Raw genomic sequence first — 22,354 nt, 5'->3', positions numbered from 1 at the left:
TAAAGAAAAAAAGTAACAATAAAGAAAGTAAAAAAGAAGAAAAGTATGAAAAACAGTGGTCAAGCTCAGAGGTTAAGCTGGTATCTGAAAGGAGTTAACAAAAACAACACAATGGAGCAAAGATCGTCTTTTCAACAAATGGTGCTAGATGAACTGAATATGCACATGCAAAAAAATAAACCTAGACACAGATCTTACGCCTTTCACAAGAATTAACTCAAAATGGATCACAGACCTGAATGTAAAACATAATTCTAGGAAACTCCTAGAAGATAACATAAAACTTAAATGACCTTGAGTATGGTGATGCCTTTTTAGATATAACACCAAAGGTATGATTCATGATACAGATAATGCATAAACTGGATTTCATTAAAATTTATAATTTCTACTCTGTGAAAGACAATGTAGAAAGAATGAGAAGACAAGCCACAGGCATGGATAAAATATTTGCAAAGATATATCTGATAAAAGACTGTTATCCAAAAGAAACAAAGAACTCTTGAAACTCAATAGTAAGAAAACAAATAACTTGACTAAAAAATGAATCAGTGACCTTAACAGACATCTCTCCAAAGATTTCCAGATGGCACATAAGCATATGAAAAGGTGCTCCATATTATATATTCTCAGCGAAATGCAAATCAAAGCAACGAGATACCACTACACACCTATTAGAATGGCCAAAATCTGGAACACTGACAGTACCCAAAGAAAAACACAAGAATTCTCATTTATTGCTGATGGGAAAGAAAAATGGTATAGCTACTTTAGAAGACAATTTGGTGTCTCTTTTGTTTTTTGTTACTTATAAAAGTAAACACACTTGCCATAAGATCCAGCAAATGTGCTCCTTGAAATGTACCCAAAGGAGCTGAGAACTTGAGGTCATATAAAAACCTGCTTTGTAGATGACTGCTGCTACTGCTAAGTCGCTTCAGTCGTGTCCGACCCTGTGCGACCCCATAGACGGCAGCCCACCAGGCTCCCCCGTCCCTGGGATTCTCCAGACAAGAACACTGGAGTGGGTTGCCATTTCCTTCTCCTGGGGTCTATACAAGTGAGGGATATTTTCAGGCCAAAGATGGAATATTTAAAGATAGTACTTTTTTATTTTTAATATCAAATAACCCCCTTTATGAATAAAACAAAATACAAAGCTTTTACCCACTGGAGCAGTTTTGTCTTTTGGGAGAGATTTCAAACTCAAGCAGCAAATAAAACACTCAAAACCAAGACACTGGGTAAATAGACAGAGATGGTATAATTAAAATGCAATCGAAGTGTTTTTTTCAATTGTGTCTAGTACACCACAGGCCTCAAATGCTTGCTGATGAATTTTGGGAAGGCTTTGGGTAAAGGGAAGAGAGAAAGATAGTAGAAAAAATTGCAAAAACAGTGATTCCCTTTGAAAAGTATACTGGCCGACAAGCATTTGGTTTTGTGAAAGAGGCACTCTTTTTATAGAAAAAAGAAGCTATCATGTGGTGTATAAAAGTCCCTAAATAATCACCAGAATGCTATCCATGATTACTAAACCTCAAGAAGTAAGGAATTTTGATGGTGCAAGATAGTATTTGTGATGTCTAGTGTTCCGAGAATAATTTCAACTCCTGATAATGACCCCTTAACACCAAGTTACGAACCATCACACTGTTTTGTCCTGCTTAGGTGTATTTCCAGTGTCCGGGACAGGGCTTTAAAAATGTTTAACAGGAAGGGGAAGCAGTTGCAAAGTGGTTGGAGATAGAAAAAGGAGAAAGAAAACCACATGAGTTTAAAAGGCATTGTAGATGATTAAAGGAGCTTTATTCCTGATTACAACCAAGATGCCTAGCAGTAAGTGAATGGAAAAATAAACTGTGGTACATCCAGACAGTGGAATATTATTCAGCATTAAAAAGAAATGAGCTATCAAACTATGAAAACATATGGAGGAACCTTAAATGCATATTACTAAGTGAAAAGAAGCCATATCAGAAAAGGTAATATACTATGGTTCCAACTACCAACATTCTGTAAAACACAAAATTATGAAGACAATGAAATTATCAGGTTCTCAGAGGTTGAGGATGGGGAGAGAGATGAATAGGTGAAATGCAAAGGATTCCTAGGGCAGTGAAAATTCTCTGTATGATATTATAAAGATGGAGAGATGTTATTATGCATTTGTCTAAACTCACAGTCTGTATAACAATAAGAGTAAACCTAATGTAAGCTACAGACTTTGGGTAATAATGATGTGTCAATGTAGATTTATCAGTTTTAACAAATATACCACCCTGGCAGGGAGTGTTATTAAGAAGGACGGTTACTCAATGGGTACAGAGGGTATAGGGGAAAACTCTATACCTTCCTCTCAATTCTGCTGTCAACTTAAAACTGCTCTAAAATAAATCTTAATTTAAAAAAAAGAGGAAAATGCAGTTTTATGTACATGTAAAATTGGGGGTAGGGAAGGGTTATCATAATTTTCAGATTCATGAAGAGGTTCATGTCTCCCTAAATCTAAGGCTTTTTTTTTTTTTAACTATATATTCATTATTATCTGTGAGGCACTACAGAAAAATATGTATAAAAATATGGCTTAACACAGGGATGGTAGTCTATGATAGGAAAGAGGATTGACTCGGGAGTTTGATTAAGTCTCAGGATCAAATCATGAATTCATCATACACTGACTACAACCTTACACAAATTATCTTACCAATCAGCCTCAGTTTTCTTACCTAAAAGGAGTTTGAATATCTACTTAAGAGGTTAAGTAAAATAGAAATTATGTAAAACATCCACTATAGTGCCTAAAACATCCACTTAGCCTATATGCTAAGTATTTGAATAAATGGTAAGCATCATTATTTGGAGAAGGCGATGGCAACCCACTCCAGTACTCTTGCCTGGAAAATCCCATGGGCGGAGGAGCCTGGTAGGCTACAGTCCATTGAGTCACAAAGAGTTGGACATGACTGAGTGACTTCACTTTCACTTTTCACTTTCATGCATTGGAGAAGGAAATGGCAACCCACTCCAGTGTTCTTGCCTGGAGAATCCCAGGGACGGGGGAGCCTGGTGGGCTGCCGTCTATGGGGTTGCACAGAGTCGCACAGAAGTGACTTAGCAGCAGCAGCAGCAAGCATCATTATTATACTCTAATATTTAAAAAAAAATTAACTTCCATGCACAAAACACCATCTTAAACAAAGTACACCTAAATTATAAAATTAAATTGATATAAAACAGATTATTCATATATATGTGGAAATTATAATCCAGGATCTTACTTTTTCTCATAGCTAATACTTATGTGAAGGAATAATTACCAACTACTCCTGTAAATATGAATTTATCAGTTCAATAAAAGTAACAAGTACCCATAGTATACATAGTCTGTTGAAAAAGAATTTATTAGGAATATAAATAAGTTACTCTTATTTACACCCCCATGATTACAATGAACAATGTATTATTTTTAACCAATGTTCCTCACATCACTTAGCTGCCTGTTGCAGAGTGGTGTGGCTGCGTTGGTATGCTGCTTATTCCCTGCCTTTAAAGCTGCATCTCTTCTTGCTTGCTCAAGCAGAACTCTTGCTCTTTCTTTGAGTTCTTCTTGCCTGGATAACATTCGATGCTTAAAAACAAAGATACAGAATTAGAAGCCAAAACAAATAAAACCCCTCAAACCCATGTAATCCATTTTTGTAAACTAATCAATAGTTATACAATCCATCAAAATAATACAGGTCAGGAATAAGACTGTATCAATAGTTTTGTGAGATTACCTATACAAAATACTAATGCTGATTAGAAACTGTATCTTTACTGGCTAAAACTGGGTTAATTAAAATTACATTTTTATTAGAACACAGTCTCACAAGGTATAAAGTCCATACACACATTATATGCACTGTTAATCACAGTATGCCTTTCATGGATCACAGCCTGGTTGTGGCAAAGGGTCTTACCTAACTCAGTGAGGCTATGGGCCATGCCATGCAGGGCCACCCAAGATGAATGGGTCATAGTGAAGAGTTCTGACAAAACAAGATCCAATGGAGAAGGAAATTGCAACTCATTTCAATATTCTTGCCTGAAGAACCCTATGGACAGTATGAAAAGGCAAAAAGATATGATGCTGGAAGATGAGCCCCCAGGTGGGAAGGTGTCCAATATAATAAAAGCAGAAGAAAATTACTAATAGCTCCAGGAAGAATGAAGCAGCTGGGCCAAAGAGGGAAAAAAACTCAGCTGTGGATGTGTCTGGTGGTAAAAGTAAAGTCTGATGCTGTAAAGAACAATACTGTATAAGAATCTGGAAAGGTAGGTCCATAAACAGGAGATGGCCAAACAAGAGATGGCAAGAGTGAACATGGACATCTTAAGAATCAGTGAAAAAAATGGATGGGAATGGAAACACTAAATTCAGATGACCATTATATTTACTACTGTGGGCAAGAACACTTTAGAAAAAGTGGGATAGGCCTCACAGTCAACAAAAGAGTGAAATGAAGGATTTGGTTGCAACCTCAGAATGAGAGAATGATCTTGGTTCATTTCCAAGGCAAATCATTCAACATCATACTAATCCAAGTCTATGCCCAAACCACTGATGCTGAAGAAACTGAAGGTGAATAGTTCTATGCAGACCTATAAGACCTTCTAAAACTAACACACAGAAAAAGAGGTCCTTTTCATCATAAAGGATTGGAATGCAAAAGTAGGAAATCAGGAGACATCTGGAATAACAGGCGAGTTTGGCCTTGCAGTAGAAAATGAAGCAGGGCAAAGGCTAACAGAATTTTGTCAAGAGAACACAGTGGTCATAGAAAACATCATTTTCCAACAACCCAAGAGATGACTCCACACATGGATATCACCAGAGGGTCAACAATGAAATCAGACTGATCATGTTCTTTGCATCTGAAGATGGAGAAGCTCTACATAGTCAGTAAAAACAAGACCTGGAGATGACTGTGGCTCAAATTGTGAGCTCCTTATTGCAAAATTCAGGCTTAAATGGAAAAAAGTAGGTAAAATAACTAGGCCATTCAGGTATGACATAAATCAAATCTCTTATGATTATCCAGTGGAGGTGACGAGTAGATTCAAGGGATTAGATTTGGTAGACAAGGTGCCTGAAGAACTATGGATGGAGGTTCTTAACACTGCACAGGAGGCAGTGACCACAACCATTCCAAAAAAAAAAAAAAGAAATGCGTGAAGGCAAAGTGGTTGTCTGGGGAGGCTTTAAAAATAGCTAGGAAATAAGTTAAGTGAAAGGTAAGGGAGAAAGGGAAAGAGATACCCATCTAAAGGTAGTGTTCCAGAGAACAGTAAGGAGAGATAAGAAGGTGTTCTTCAATGAACAATGCAAAGAAATAGAGGATAACAACAGAATGTGAAATACTAGCAATCTCCTTAAGAAAACCAGAGATACCAAGGGAACATTTCATGCAAGGATGGGCATGGTAAAAGACAAAAATGGTAAAGATCTAACAGAAACAGAAGAGATTAAGAAGTGTCAGGAATACACATTAAGAACTATACAGAAAAGGTCTTAGAGACCTGGATAACCACAATGGTGTGGTCACTCTCCTAGAGCCGAACATCCTTGAGTGTGAAGTCAAGTGGGCCTTAGGAAGCATTCCTATGAACAAATCTAGTAGAGGTGACAGAATTCTGAGTAATATCAAATCCTAAAAGATAATGTTGTTGAAGTGCTGCAGTCAATAAGCCAGCAAATTTGGAAAACTCAGCAATGGCCACAGAACTGGAAAAGGTCAGTTTTCATTCTAATCCCAAAGAATGGCAATGCCAAAGAACATTCAAATTACTGTACAATAGCACTCATTTCATATGCCAGAAAGATTATAGTCAAAATCCGTAAGACAGGCTTCAGCAGTAGGTGAAAGTAAAACTTCCATAAGTACTGGTTTTCAGAGAGGCAGATGAACCAGAGATCAAACTGCTAACAATTGTTGCTGCTGCTGCTAAGTCGCTTCAGTCATGTCTGACTCTGTGCGACCCCATAGATGGCAGCCCACCAGGCTCCCCCGTCCCTGGGATTCTCCAGGCAAGAACACTGGAGTGGGTTGCCATTTCCTTCTCCAATGCATGAAACTGAAATCACTCAGTCGTGTCCGACTCTTAGCGACCCCATGGGCTGCAGCCCACCAGGCTCCTCCATCCGCGGGATTTTCCAGGCAAGAGTACTGGAGTGGGGTGCCATTGCCTTCTTCGTTGGATCATGGAGAAAGCAAGGGAGTTCCAAAAAAACATCTAATTCTGCTTCACTGACTATGCTAAAGCCTTTGACTGTGTGGATCACAACAAACTGTGGAAAATTCTTAAGAGGTGGGAGTACCAGACCACCTTATCTGTTTCCTGAGAAATCTGTATGCGGGTCAAGAAGTAACAGTTAGAACTGGATATGGAAAAACTGTTTTCAAGTTGGGAAAGGAGTATGACAAGTCTGTATATTGCCACCCTACTTATTTAACTTCTATGCAGAGTACATCATGTGAAATGCTGAGCTGGATTAATCACAAGCTAGAATCAAGATTGCTGAGAGAAATAGCAAAGTATATATATGCAGATGATATGACTCTAACTGTAGAAAGTGAAGAGGAACTAAAGAGTCTCTTGATGGGAGTGAAAGAGGAGAGTGAAATAGCTGGCTTAAAACTCAACATTCAAAAAACTAAGATCATGACATCTGGTCCCATCACTTCATGGCAAATAGAAGGGGAAAAAGTAGAAGCAGTGACAGATTTTATTTTGAAATTAAAAGACACTTGTTCCTTGGAAGGAATGCTATGACCAACCTAGACAGCATATTAAAAAGCAGAGACATCACTTTGCTGACAAAAGTCCATATAGTCAAAGCTATGGTTTTTCTAGTAGCCATGTATGGAAATGAGAGTTGGACCATAAAGAAGGCCTGAGTGTTGAAGAATTGATGCTTTTCAATTCTGGCACTGGAAAAGACTCTTTGAGAGTCCTGTGGACTGCAAGAAGATCAAACCAGTCAATCCTAAAGGAAACCAACCCTAAGTATTCTTTGGAAGAACTGTTGCTAAAGCTGAAGCTCCAAAACTTTGGCCACCTGATGTGAAAAGCTGACTCACTGGAGAAGACCCTGATGCTGGGAAAGACAGAAAGCAAAAGGTGAAGGGGGTGGCAGAGGATGCTGCTGCTGCTGCTAAGTCACTTCAGTTGCATCCAACTCTGTGCGACCCCATAGATGGCAGCCCACCAGGCTCCGCCATCCCTGGGATTCTCCAGGCAAGAACACTGGAGTAGGTTGCCATTTCCTCCTCCAATACATGAAAGTGAAAAGTGAAAGTGAAGTCACTCAGTCGTGTCTGACTCTTTGCTATCCCATGGACTGCAGCCTACCAGGCTCCTCTGTCCATCGGATTTTCCAGGCAAGAGTACTGGAGTGGGTTGCCATTGCTTTCTCCGGCAGAGGATGAGATGGTTAGATAGCATCATTGATTCAATGGACACGGATTTGAGCAAATTCCGGGAGACTGTGGAGGACCGTGGAGCCTGGTATGCTGCAATCCATGGGGTCACAAAGAGTAGGACATGACTTAGCAACTGAACAACAAATCACAGTATAATCTGGAAAAGACAGTTTTTAAAGTTCCCAGTTTTATTTTTATACTTGTATATAATTGATAACAAGATGTCTTCCAAATTAGGATACTGATAAATTTTAAATGCCTATGGCAGTTTTGTTTTCTTTTTCTATTTATTTTTTAACTGAAGCATACTTGCTTTACAATGTTATGCAGTTCTTTAAATTCTTGGCTATGAAATGCTTATAGAAAATGCAAAGCTATCAAATTTTTTAAACTTATTTTTTTATAGAGAGATAATTGATTTACAGAATTTTTTGTTTTTGGTCAAACCTCAACATGAATCAGCTATAGGTATACATATATCCCCTCCCTTTTGAAACTCCCTCCCATCTCCCTCCCCATCCCACCCTTCTAGGTTCCTACAGAGCCCCTGTTTGAGTTTCCTGAGCTATACAGCAAATTCCCGTTGGCTATCTATTTTACATATGGCAATATGTTTCCATGTTACTCTTTCCATACATCTCACCCTCTCCTCCCCTCTCCCCATGTCCATTAAGTTTATTCTCTATGTCTGTTTCTCCATTGCTGTCCTGTGTGCGTTAGAATACGATATTTATCTTTCTGACTCACTTCACTCTAAGAATTTCTAGGTTCATCCACCTCATCAGAACTGACTCAAATGTGTTCCTTTTTATGGCTGAACAATATTTCATTGTGTATATGTATCACAACTTCTTTATCCATTCATCTGTTGATGGGCATCTAGGTTGCTTCCATGTTCTAGCTATTGTAAATAGTGCTGCAATGAACACTGGGATATGTGTCTTTTTCAACCCTGGTTTCCTCAGGGTATATGCCTAGGAGTGGGATTGCTGGGTCATATGGAGGTTTTATTCCTAGTTTTTTAAGGAATCTCCATAACGTCTTCCACAGTGGCTGTATCAATTTACATTCCCACCAGTAGTGCAAGAGTGTTCCCTTTTCTCCACACCCTCTCCAGCATTTATTGTTTGTAGACTTTTTGATGATGGCCATTCTGACCGGTGTGAGATGATATCTCATTGTGGTTTTGATTTGCATTTTTCTAATAATGAACGATGAGCATCTTTTCATGTGTTTGTTAGCCATCTGTATGTCTTCTTTGGAGAAATATCTGTTTAGGTCTTTTTCTCCCTTTTTGATTGGGTTGTTTGTTTTCCTGGCATTGAGCTGTGTGACCTGCTTATATATTTTGGAAATTAATCCTTTGTCAGTTGTTTCATTTGCTATTATTTCCTCCCATTCCGAGGACTGTCTTTTCACCTTGCTTATAGTTTCCATTGCTGTGCAAAAGCTTTGAAGTTTAGTCAGGTCCCATTTGTTTACTTTTGTTTTTATTTCCATTACTCTTAAGAGGTGGGTCATAGAGGATCTCACTTTGATTTATGTCATCGAGTGTTCTGCCTATGTTTTCCTCTAAGAGTTTTATAGTTTCTGGTCTTACATTTAGGTCTTTAATCCATTTTGAATTTATCTTTGAGTATGGTGTTAGGAAGTGCTTTAATTTCATTCTTTTACATGTAGCTGTCCAGTTTTCCCAGCACCATTTATGGAAGAGGCTCTCTTTTCTCCATTGTATGTATATTCTTGCCTCCTTTGCCAAAAATAAGGTACCCGTAGGTGCAAGGGTTTATTTCTGGGCTTTCTATCTTGTTCCATTGGTCACTGAAATTGAAGCTGTGATCAAAAATCTCCCAAAAAACAGGACCAGATGGCTTCACAGGAGAATCCTATCAAACATTTAGAGAAGAGCTAATGCCTATCCTTCTAAAACTCTTTCAAAACATTGCAGAGGAAGGAACACTTCCAAATTCATTCTGCGAGGCCAACATCGCCCTGATACCAAAGCCAGAAAAAGACAACACACAAAAAAGAAAACTACAGGCCAGTATCACTGATGAACATCGATGCAAAAATCCTCTACAAAATTTTAGCATACATAATTCAGCAACACATCAAAAAGCTCATATACCATGATCAAGTTGGGTTCATTCCAGGAATGCAAGGATTCTTCAATATATGCAAATCAATCAATGTGATACATCACATTAACAAATTGAAAGATAAAAACCATATAATCATCTCAATCAATGCAGAAAAAGCCTTTGACAAAATTCAGCACCCATTTATGATTAAAACTCTTCAAAAAATAGGCATAGAAGAAACCTACCTGAACATAGTAAAGCCATATATGATAAGCCTACAGCAAATATTATTTTCAATGGTGAGAAACTGAAAGCATTCCCCCTAAGATCAGGAACAAGGCAAGGGTGTCCACTTTCACCACTATTATTCAACAGAGTTCTGGAAGTCCTAGCAGTAGAGTCCTTGCAGTAAATACTATAGGTTTCAATCTGTGCCATATTCCCCTCATGGGGAGAAATTTATATGTACTGGGGTTTTTAACCGGAAGTAATGATGTGACTGAAAATGCCAATTGCAATGCAACTAAAATATTTGAAGAAAATGCTATAGATGGGAAATATTTTAATTTGGGGCTATACATCTCAAGAATGACATTCTTATTAATGCAATACTGAAATATGACTTATTCTGTAAATATTGTTTTTATAGGTTAATAACATTTTGATTTGAAAAGCTGACATTTTGTATTCTTAAATCTTGAAATTGGGATTTATTTATAGGTTTAAAATATAAAGTGAAAAGCAGGTGTATTTCAGTTTTTTCTACAATGGGAAATTATACTTCATGTTTAGTCATTTGTAAAGTGTTCTATGAGTACAAAAAATTCCATGGATAGAGGAGCCTGGTAAGCTATAATCCATGGGGTCCTAAGAGTTGGACATGACTTAGTGAAAAAACCATCACATGAACACAAAGAGAAAAAAAAAAGAATAACTATTTACTACATTTATGTATTCGTCATTCTCACTTACCTGGACTGTTTTTGCAGAATGATCTGCATGATTTAAGGTGGGTCTATCAGCATCTGAATCAGACTCTGCCTGCCTCAGGGAAGTTCTTTTTTTCTTTGCAAGGTCTGCATCTCTATTGTACAGGTATCCAAGTTTAGGAGTGGGAGATAAACTTGTTTTTTTGACAGATGATTCAGGATCTGATCTGCATTCTACGGGTCTCGAATTATCTAATTTTTCTTGCTCCAAAGTACCACTGATGTCTAGATTCTGAAGCTTTTGCTCATCTGTCTCCTCGCAAATAAAGGGTGGAGACACATCCTTCTTCTTATCACTGACGTATAAGTCACTTAATTCTAAAGTCTCTGTTTTCAATAGTCTCTTCTTGCCTAACGAAACCTGTGCGTGGTTTGAATCTGTATTGTAACATATTCCAGGGTCATCGGATCCTGAAGTCCTTCCTGAGCTCTGCTGGGACTTCTGGGGTTCTGTGTCACTTTTAGTCCTGCGACAGTGCGGAGAAACTGTGTTTGGACTGAGGTGATCCTCAGGAGTCTGATGTTCACTTTCTGACTCTCCAACCCCACTATCATTTACAAATACAGAGTCGTCCTGGGGTGTGAAGTCGACCGCTCCACTGGGAGGCTGCTGCAGTGGAGGCTCCCGTTTCAGGTCACTAAGCTCTGCATAAAATTTTTCCTGGTCAACAGAACTATTTGTATCTGTTTCATAGTTTCCAACTTTATACGTGCTTTTACTGCTGTTTTCTTCTATTTGAACAACATTCAGTTCTTGGCCACTGAAATGTGCCCTTATTTGATAGAGATAGGTCATAACAGTCAGTTTGTCAGGAATTGCTAATAAAACCATATCAGAAGGCTCCAGTAGTCGTGAAATTCCAATGCTGGCAAACCCATCATATGCCTTCAGAGGAAAGAAAAACAGAAGATATATAGAAGAGTTAAGACAATCCATACATTTTAATTTTTTAGAAGAAACTTAAAACATCACCACTATCCTACACATTTTAAAAACAGCAGAAACAGCAAAATAATAGATGTTAACTAGACTTATTGTGGTGAGCATTTCACAGTGTATATAAATATCAAATTATTAAGTGGTACACTTGAAATTGATGTAATATTATACGGTGATGATACCTCAAAAAAAGTTTAAAGAGAACAAGCAAAAATGAGAGTTAAAAATTAAAAATAAAACCTTAGAATTGATTTTTGTGATAAAAAACTAAAGTATAAGGAAATAATAAATCATCTGGAGCTTTATTATTCCTATCAACCTCTTTTCAGTGATCATGTAATTGCAGTGATTTGTGACGATAAAGTACGGGTTGATATTCCAAAAGAACTAACTCTTAGATTGCCTGGTATAAAATACAAATAACTGCTATTTAAGTCTAGAAACAGAGAAACATTTTTTAAATGCCCAATTAAGATTTATTTTCATGATGAGAAGGGTGACTGCATTTTCACTCTATCCATTTTGGAAAGAATGAAATGTTTTGAGTAGGACAACCTAGTTTAGAATGTGAGGCTGCATTGTATTACTTTTGTTAGCCTTTAAATGACGGTGGCACATCAGGTTTTTCTAGTTTTGAACAATCAAAGCTGTTTCTCAATTTACAATTAATTATTACTATGCTGAACTAACTCTTGAAAACAACACTGTGTTGCTAGGAAGCACTAAAAATACGGCTAAACACTGAGGTATACTGTTGGTAAAAGTAAGGACCTTCTAGCTATATTCTTGCTTTGGGATGTAAAATGTCTAGTCTTTGTAACAACCTAGATATAGGATAGTAATTCAAAGTTTTTCTAAAAAGAAAGTTTAGGAAATTATGTAACAACTCAGAAGGCATTAGTCTTTTGAACATACATGTTAAAGTACATTTCTACCTCTGAATTTAATCCTTGTATTGTATTCTTCCTATAGTTTAATAAATATTATGGAGTAAGAAAGAAAGAAAATGAAAAATAAACTGTTATATTAAAACCTCTTCAATTTTCACAGCACTATGTTTTATAATATAGATACCTCAAAATATTGACTCGAGAGAATGGCTCAGTTGGTATGCATGTTTGGGCCTGTTCGTTATTTTACATGTTTTAGGAAAATTAAAGTCATTTTCTTCTTCACGCATCCTGACAACTTGATTGACAGACATCAATTGCAGGCCATCAGGAAAAGCACCACAGGCAGTATTCTAAACATTTTCCAATTATCTAAAACACTCACATACTGGTTAAGATCAGATGTCAAAGGTAAATACCTTGTTTATTCAGCACTTTTTACAGACCTGGGAAAATGATTTGCTTCCTTGTGAGGAATCTCCTGCTGGTGTTTTGCTTCATGTGGCAATTCATTTTATGCACACTAATTGCAGTTAAAAAACATTTAAAAACAAACCAGGTTTCTTGTAAGTGAGGTCAGGAGTTTATAAACGAATTTTAACCTCTTCTGCAATGGTCAACCATCTACTTTCTTAGCTGTTGGTAAGTATAGGAAAAATGGTCTTTCACAGAAAATTGTCTTATTCATTGTTAAACGTTATTTAATTGGTAAGGAGTCACTGCCAGTTATGTTATGCATCTGCCTGCATGGAACTTAAGACAAAAGCATTGTTTCTTGTCCTGTTTTAAGTCCAATTAAGGGCAGATGGGGTTATCGGGAAGTACCATGTGAAGTTGGAAATAAATCTGTAGGTAGCAACTGATACTCAATGTAGATATCAGGTAAGAAGTTGCAAAGTGATGAAAAGGAAAGTATAACAACAATTATGTACTGAATTGTGCAGTGAATAGGATCAACTAAATTAAAATTCTTTCAAAAAGCTATAATTATCTGCCCTTTAAGATTTGAGAAGAAAATTTTATGGGATATACTTCTCTTTGTAGTAATATGTAAATCCAAAGTATGGTCATCATTATTAAGTTTCTGAAAAAAATAACATAAAGAAGTATAACTTATGCCCTAATGAAATTCCTCATACTCTTTAAAAATATATAACTAGGTAAAATAAAAACTGTTTTTCAAAATTTTAAGCAGTAACTTGAAAGCTTCATTTTATAAAAAATAATAATGGTTTCTTTTATAATGGTCTTATCTGCATTTAAATGAGTTTATTCAAATACAAGAAAATGCAGGTAAAGACCTGTCTTATTTTAGGAAACAGTTGTCTACTGTATCCATGGGGATTGATTCCAACACCCCCTGCAGATAACACAATCTAGGGATGCTCAAGTCCCTGATGCAAAATGGTGGAGTACAGTTAGCCTTCTGTATCTGAGGATTCCACATTCACAGATCCAGTGGGCTAACCATATAAGTTAACTGATGAAAAACAAGGCATTTGGCTTTAATAGACACAAGTTCCTCAAAATCATATAAGAAATAATTCATGACAATGACTTATTTTGATGCATGATTCCTATAAAGAAAATTATACTGACTTTTAAAGATTACCTTTTCTGGTAGCATATTTCAATTAAAAAACCTGATTTTAAATGTATTTCTCTAAGGCCAGCATCATGCATTTGCAAATAAACAAGAATTTTTTAAATGGAAATATAAATTTTTGGCTTTAGAGAACAACACAAGTAAGAAAAAAATTGATTTAAATTATCACCTGTTGATTGAACTTCTATCAAGTTTCCCTTTATAGTCTTTTTATCACTGGTGGTTTTAATTATTTAAAGTAAATTAAAACATTTAACCTAGAGGTTATTAATCACTTTGTCCCATTAATTTTTGGGGCAATGAATCCCTTCTCAGAATAATGCTTTAATGTGCATAAAATACATATGATTACAAAATAAACCAATTATTGAAAAATAAATATTTGAAACTATTATAGGAAATGGAATTTGAGAAACAATAAATGTACTTTTTATGGATGTACCAACTACTACAATTATGAAGAAGTGATGAACTTAAAAGGTAGTTGTAGATGTTTGCAACTGTAAAGTGATATGAAAACGTCTGAGATTCTAAAGGTGAAATAGTCTCTGTTGCTGCTGCTAAGTCGCTTCAGTCGTGTCCAACTCTATGTGACCTCATAGACGGCAGCCCACCAGGCTCCCTTGTCCCTGGGATTCTCCAGGCAAGAACACTGGAGTAGGTTGCCATTTCCTTCTCCAGTGCATGAAAGTGAAAAGTGAAAGTGAAGTCGCTCAGTCGTGTTCGACTCTTAGCGACCCCACAGACTGCAGCCTACCAGGCTCCTCCATCCATGGGATTTTCCAGGCAAGAGTACTGGAGTGGGGTCTCAGGCATAGCTAATACTACAGTGATTTGTTATGTCTAAATTCACAGTGGTATGTCTAAATTTATAACAGAAGAAAATGCTACATTTCAGTTAAAGAACTGAGAAAATAAATTTTTCCCCCAAGCCATGGTTGAGGATCCCCTCAAGTCTATCCACAGCTCTTGCTCTAAGACAATACTTTTCAGTTGAAGAATTCAGTTCAGCAGAAAAAAAGACATTAAATGAGTACCTGCCATATGTTGAGTTAGGTGCATCCTCCTTTCTTACATGTGGCGCACACAGAAAACTAATATTGTGCTATATTTTGGGAATACAGAGTTAAGCCAGCCTGCAGCCACAGTCGGCTGGCCCAAAGGGCTCTAGCCACTCAGCCCTATGCAGCTACTCTCAAGAATGAAAGGATCAACATTTTCCCCAAACCAATTGGGAAGCTCTGACCTCAGTACATTAGTTATGTGGAAAATACTGTACAGTTTACCAGAAAAGGGGGGGGGGGTAGGAAGTGGGAAAAAAAAGAGAAAAGAACCAGTGTTCATATCTTGTCGCCTCTGGGAACACATGCATTCTTTTTTGCACACTCATCAGGCTCCTGCTTTCATCCCCTCCCAACGGCTTTTTCTGAACTTGCAGCACAACAGTTCGAGGTGCACTTTTTAAAAGCTAAATCTTGCTAAAAAGCTACATAAAAGCAACATGCCTTAACAAATATTTAACAGTTAATGAAGCTCTTACGCACTATTATCATCTGATGCCAAGCTGGCATTTGTGATTTTTAAAGGCCATGACAAACTAGAGTAAACCATGCATCCTACTTGAACTGCAGGAAACAGACTACCTTCTGTGAGCTATAGTTAGGACCTGACAAAACAACCTCACTTTCCCCAAATTAATAAAAGCCTGCAGAGGAGGCAAAATTGAAACTATGCATTTTTTTCCCTTTGGCAATTCTTACCTTTTTGTTGTTCTCTTTAATGTCTTGAGGATTCAGAGACTTGTAGTCACTGAGGGAGAAAATGGCACAGTAGGTACATACAGTAATTGATAAAAACAGCTGTTTTTACAACAAACTGAATCTTAAAATCTGACATTCAGTAACATCAAAGAGTAACTAGCAATTTCACAGCAATTCAATCAACAAAACTAATAGAGTGGAAAATTAAGGAAATAAATAAATAAAAACAGTGATTACAAGTTCCAATGCCTGAAGCTTTCCATTTAAAAGAGAAGTTAAGGCAGGTGACCAGCAACTAGTCTTGACAACCAAATTCATCATGAGGTAATTCTTTGTTGTCAGTATATAAACAGCTACAAGCTTATTTGTCTCATTTTAATAAACACACAGTTTTCATAGTAACTTGAAGTCTGTTTTTTATATGAGATTAAGGAAAAAAATAAGCTCTTTGGAAACAGAAAAAAATGTTTTTCAGCATCAAGAAGGAAAAACTGTTCTGAGATATGGGTAATAAAAAAAAATCAAGTATTTCAGGACACATGATAAATTATTTTATGCTATTATTTAAAAAGAACTGTTATTAGCAAAATAGTTACAGCAATGGAAAGTTTTTCTACTTACATTAAATCTGGTCTAAAGTGGTGTAAGATTGCACAAAAAGATAAACCATTCCTCCATGATGTAGTAAAATTGGTGATTTTCACTCCCCGATAGTTTTTTGTAACTTCTTTGCACCAAACAAGTAATGACTGACTAGCATTCGGCTTTCGTCCCAAAACAGGACTTGGTATAGGACTTGGCTAGAAAAGAAGAAAAGAGGAAAACATTAAAATAATTTACTGGAAAATGAAAATTAACATTAATTGACCTAAGCAGATCATTTGAACACTTTAATGTCAGTTTAGGTCCTTCAAAACTGTCACTTCAAGACAACTGTAACCTCTAAGAAAGGAGACATGAATCTTAAGCTATTATCTTCAGCTGTAGCCTATGGTGTCTGCCTGACAGAGAGGTGGATAGGCAAGATTTTAACCCTATACATAAGAACAGGCCAAGAGCTACACTGATGGAAATATTAAAGTATTTAAATACTTAAGGCTAAATATCTATAGAACTCTCAAATCCTAAAAAAAATTTTCCCCCAGTGCAATCATCTACAACTGTAGTTCTTTTCTGAGTAGATCAAAAATAATGTATTTTGAAGTCTAACTGTAGCATAAATTGCTAGTAATGGAGAGATCAAAATAATAGTTTTTTAAAATACTGTAGTCAGGAATTCCCTGGTTAGGACTTTGAGCTTTCATTGCAGGCACCCGGTTCGTTCCCTAGTCAGGGAACTAAGATCCACAAGCCACAAAGAGAGGCAAAAAAAAAAAAAAAAAAAACAGTCATCATATTAAAAAGCAGAGACATTACTCTGTCAACAAAGGTCCATCTAGTCCAGGCTATGGTTTCTCCAGTGGTCATGTATGGATGTGAGAGTTGGACTATAAAGAAAGCTGAGAGCCGAAGAATTGATGCTTTTGAACTGTGGTATTGGAGAAGACTCCTGAGAGTCCCTTGGACAGCAAGGAGATCCAACCAGTCCATCCTAAAGGAGATCAGTCCTGGGTGTTCATTGGAGAGACTGATGTTGAAGCTGAAACTCCAATACTTTGGCCATCTGATGCGAAGAGCTGACTCATTTGAAAAGACCCTGATACTGGGAAAGATTGAAGGCAGAAGGAAAGGGGACGACAGAGGATAAGATGGTTAGATGGCATCGCCGACTCAATGGACATGAGTTTGGGTAAACTCCAAGAGTTGGTGATGGACAGGGAGGCCAGGTGTGCTCCGGTTCTTGGGGTTGCAAAGAGTCGGACACGACTGAGCAACTGAACTGAACTGAATCATATCCATTTTAGTGGAGTGATAACCATATTCAAACCTACTTCTTACCTAGATTTAATGATGGCAAAACAGATTTAGAGTTATTACAGACATCAGGGGTTGACAGCAATAGCACACATTAGTATATAATTTGGATTTGCTCAAAATATCTTCGAGTTAGTGATGACTACTTTTGAATATTATTAGGTCAGTTAGATGCATGGGAGTATGGAGCAGTGCGTTTTAAATCTTAAACCATTTATTTGGTCTTCCCCTCTTGTTCAGATACTTAAAACAACAATGATGACAGCAAAACAGAGACTCAAAATAAGATTTTTATCCTAAGCTTTTATTATTCTTAAAACCATTTTCTTTTATTGGTGACAATCATATTTTCTGATGGTAACTATTGCACTCATCTCACATGCTAACAAAGGAATGCTCAAATTTCTCCAAGCAAGGCTTCAACAGTATGTGAACTATGAACTTAAAGATGCTCAAGCTGGATTTTAAAAAGGCAAAGGAATCAGAGATCAAGTTGCCAACATCGATTGGATCACAGAAAAAGCAAGAGAGTTCCAGAAAAACATCTGCTTTATTGACTACGCCAAAGCCTTTCACTGTGTGGATCACAACAAACTGTGGAAAATTCTCAAAGAGATGGGAATGCTAGACCACCTTACTTGGCTCCTGACAGATCTGTATGCAGGTCAAGAAGCAACAGTTAGAACTGGACATGGAACAACAGACTGGTTCCAAATTGGGAAAGGAGTACGTCAAGGCCATATATTGTCACCCTGCATATTTAACTCATATGCTGAATACATCGTGTGGAATGGCAGGCTGGATGAAGCACAAGCTGGAATCAAGACTGCCGGGAGAAATATCAATAACCTCAGATATGCAGAAGACACCACCCTTATGGCAGAAAGTGAAGAGAAACTAATGAGCCTCTTGATGAAACAGAGTGAAAAAGCTGGCTTAAAACTCAACATTCAAAAAACTAAGATCATGGCATCCAGTCCCATCACTTCATGGCAAATAGATGGGGAAACAATGGAAACAGTGACACATTTTATTTTCTTGGGCTCCAAATCACTGCAGATGGTGACTGCAGCCAAGAAATTAAAAGGCGCTTGCTCCTTGGAAGAAAAGCTATGACAAACCTAGACAGCATATTAAAAAGCAGAGATATTACTTTGCTAACAAAGGTCCATCTAGTCAAAGCTATGATTTTTCCAACAGTCATGTAGGGATGTGAGAGTTGGACCATAAAAAATGCTGAGTGCTGAAGGATTGATGCTTTTGAACTGTGTTGTTGGGGAAGACTCTTGAAAGTCCCTTGGACCGCAAGGAGATCAAACCAGTGAATCCCAAAGGAAATTCTGTCCTGAATATTCACTGGAAGGGCTGATGCTGAAAGTGAAGCTCCAATACTTTGGCTACCTGATGTGAAGAACTGACTCACTGGAAAAGACCCTGATCCTAGAAAAGACTGAAGGCAGGAGGAGAAGGGGAAGACAGAGGATGAGATGGTTGGATGGCATCACTGAGTTGATAGACATGAGTTTGAGCAAGCTCCAGGAATTGGTGATGGACAGGGAAGCCTGGCGTGCTGCAGTCCATGGGGTCGCAAAGAGTTGGACACGACTTAGCAACTGAACTGACTGAACTGAGCAACTGAACTGAACAGATGGTAACTTTGGAAGTTAATATAATTGAAAACTGAAGAATTAATGCTTTGAACTGTGGTGCTGGAGAAGACTCTTGAGAGTCCCTTGGACTGCAAGGAGATCCAACCAGTCCATCCTAAAGGAAATCAGTCTTGAATATTCATTAGAACAGCTGATGCTATACTTTGGCTACTTGATGGGAAGAACTGACTCACTGGAAAAGACCCTGATGCTGGGAAAGACTGAAGTCGGGAGGAGAAGGGGACAACAGAGGATGAGATGGTTGGATGGCATCACCGACTCGATGGACATGAGTTTGAGTAAGCTTTGGGATCTGGTAATGGACAGAGAAGCTTGGCGTGCTGCAGTCCATGGGGTTGCAAAGAGTTGGACACGGCTAAGCGACTGAACATCCGCTGGATCATGGAAAAAGCAAGAGAATTCCAGAAAAACATCTATTTCTGCTTTATTGACTATGCCAAAGCCTTTGACTGTGTGGATCACAATAAACTGGTGAAAATTCTTCGAGAGATGGGAATACCAGACCACCTGACCTGCCTCTTGAGAAACCTGTATGCAGGTCAGGAAGCAACAGTTAGAACTGGACATGGAACAATAGACTGGTTCCAAATAGGAAAAGGAGTACATCAAGGCTGTATATTGTCTCCTGCTTATTTAACTCATATGTAGAGTACATCATGAGACAGGCTGGACTGGAAGAAACACAAGCTGGAATCAAGATTGCCGGGAGAAATATCAATAACCTCAGATATGCAGATGATAGCACCCTTACAGCAGAAAGTGAAGAGGAACTAAAAAGCCTCTTGATGAAAGTGAAAGAGGAGAGTGAAAAAGTTGGCTTAAAGTTCAACATTCAGAAAACGAAGGTCATGGCATCCGGTCCCATCACTTCATGGGAAATAGATGGGGAAACAGTGGAAACATGTCAGACTTTATTTTGGGGGGCTCCAAAATCACTGCAGATGGTGACTGCAGCCATGAAATTAAAAGACGCTTACTCCTTGGAAGGAAAGTTATGACCAACCTAGACAGCATATTCAAAAGCAGAGACATTACTTTGCCAACTAAGGTCCGTCTAGTCAAGGCTATGGTTTTCCCTGTGGTCAAATATGGATGTGAGAGTTGGACTGTGAAGAAGGCTGAGCGCCGAAGAATTGATGCTTTTGAACTGTGGTGTTGGAGAAGACTCTTGAGAGTCCCTTGGACTGCAACGAGATCCAACCAGTCCATTCTGAAGGAGATCAGCCCTGGGATTTCTTTGGAAGGAATGATGCTAAAGCTGAAACTCCAATACTTTGGCCAGCTCATGAGAAGAGCTGACTCACTGGAAAAGACTTTGATGCTGGGAGGGATTGGAGGCAGGAGAAGAAGGGGACGACAGAGGATGAGATGGCTGGATGGCATCACTGACTCGATGATCGTGAATCTGAGTGAACTCTGAGAGTTGGTGATGGACAGGGAGGCCTGGCGTGCTGCGATTCATGGGGTCGCAAAGAGTCAGACATGACTGAGCGACTCAACTGAATTGAAGCGACTGAACTGAACTGATAAAGAAAACTACTAAAACTTTCTGGACTTTAAATATTGCTAGCAACAGTGCTGGCTATAAGGTAAATAGAAGCCTTATAAAATAAGGTGAAAGGAGAACAATTATTTATCTTAATATCATTTGAGTTTAATAAGGAAACCACTCTTGCCACACAGCTTACTTAAGAAAGACCAATGATGTCCCCATTTGACAAAAGGATGTTAATGCTAAACAATTAAAATAATCAGCCTCACATAATTAAGATTTGTATATTTACTGCTCCTGTGAGAAGACTAGCAAGAAACATGAATGATGTAATTTCTTACTTTTTATTAACCATCTGATCATGTGCATGCTAAGTCACTTTAGTCATGTCTAGCTCTTTGCGATCTTATGGACTATAGCCCACCAGGCTCCTCTGTCCATGCGATTCTCCAAGGAAGAATACTAGAGAGGTTGCCATTTTCTCCTCCAGGGGATCTTCCCAACTCAGGGATCAAAATCACTGCAGTTGGTGATTGCAGCCATGAAATTAAAAGACGCTTACTCCTTGGAAGGAAAGTTATGACAAACCTAGACAGCATATTAAAAAGCAGAGACATTACTTTGTCAACAAAGGTCCATCTAGTCAAGGCTATGGTTTTTCCAGTGGTCACATATGGATGTGAGAGTTGGACTGTGTAGAAAGCTGAGCACTGAAGAATTTATGCTTTTGAACTGTGGTTTTGGAGAAGACTCTCGAAGAGTCCCTTGGACTCAAGCAGTTCCAGCCAATCCATTCTAAAGGAGATCAGTCCTGGGTGTTCATTGGAAGGACTGATGCTAAAGTTGAAACTCCAACACTTTGGCCACCTCACGTGAAGAGTTGACTCACTGGAAAAGACCCTGATGCTGGGAGGGATTGGGGGCAGGAGGAGAAGGGGACGACAGAGGATGAGATGGTTGGATGGCATCACCGACTAGATGGATATGAGTTTCGGTAAACTCCGGGAGTTGGTGATGGACAGGGAGGCCTGGTGTGCTGTGGTTCATGAGGTTGCAGAGTCGGAAACAACTGAGCGACTGAACTGAACTGGACATTTTAAAGGCTATGAATTCCTCAAGATAGTGGAAAACTTTTTTGTAAACAATGCTTTAACTAGAAGGTAATATTGATACTCTAATGGCAAAATGGGGTACTTGGAATTTTTGACAATCTTTTTTATGGGTTTAGTAAAAAAAAAAAAAAAAAAAAAAAAAAAACAGAAGCTACAAGTGACTTTGTAATCTATTGTTTTCCAAAGCAGAAGACACCAAAATCTGGCCATTAAGGGTAGAACCAAACTATTTAAAAGTTGTTGTTTGTATTTTTGCAATGACCAGATGTATCAGAAGGCATCTCTATTCAACATTTTAGGAAAGTAAAGTGCAGATTTTACAGCTGACTTTTTTTATGCACTGAGAGAGGAAATATCTTAAAGCCATTCTAATGGTAATCTTATTGTAAGAATGATGAGAGTCTGCACAATTAAGTGATCCTCCCAGTTCT

At 38.0% G+C, this 22,354-nt stretch overlaps 1 protein-coding gene across 6 annotated transcripts in view; it reads right to left on the bottom strand.

Annotated features, from left to right (window-relative positions):
* Positions 1 to 22,354, bottom strand: part of EHBP1 (EH domain binding protein 1) — a 356,781-nt gene that overhangs the window by 86,820 nt on the left and 247,607 nt on the right. For all 6 annotated transcript variants that reach the window (XM_018055410.1, XM_018055415.1, XM_018055414.1 and 3 more), the window contains 4 exons: positions 16,357 to 16,535; positions 15,736 to 15,784; positions 10,523 to 11,425; positions 3,488 to 3,631 (listed from right to left, as the gene is read on the bottom strand). In XM_018055410.1, the coding sequence (XP_017910899.1) occupies positions 3,488 to 3,631; positions 10,523 to 11,425; positions 15,736 to 15,784; positions 16,357 to 16,535 (1,275 nt within the window). The remainder of the gene's footprint in view (positions 1 to 3,487; positions 3,632 to 10,522; positions 11,426 to 15,735; positions 15,785 to 16,356; positions 16,536 to 22,354) is intronic.

This window comes from Capra hircus, chromosome 11 (assembly GCF_001704415.2).
Source record: "Capra hircus breed San Clemente chromosome 11, ASM170441v1, whole genome shotgun sequence".
NCBI lineage: Eukaryota > Metazoa > Chordata > Mammalia > Artiodactyla > Bovidae > Capra > Capra hircus.
This window is presented reverse-complemented; position numbering and strand designations above follow the sequence as displayed.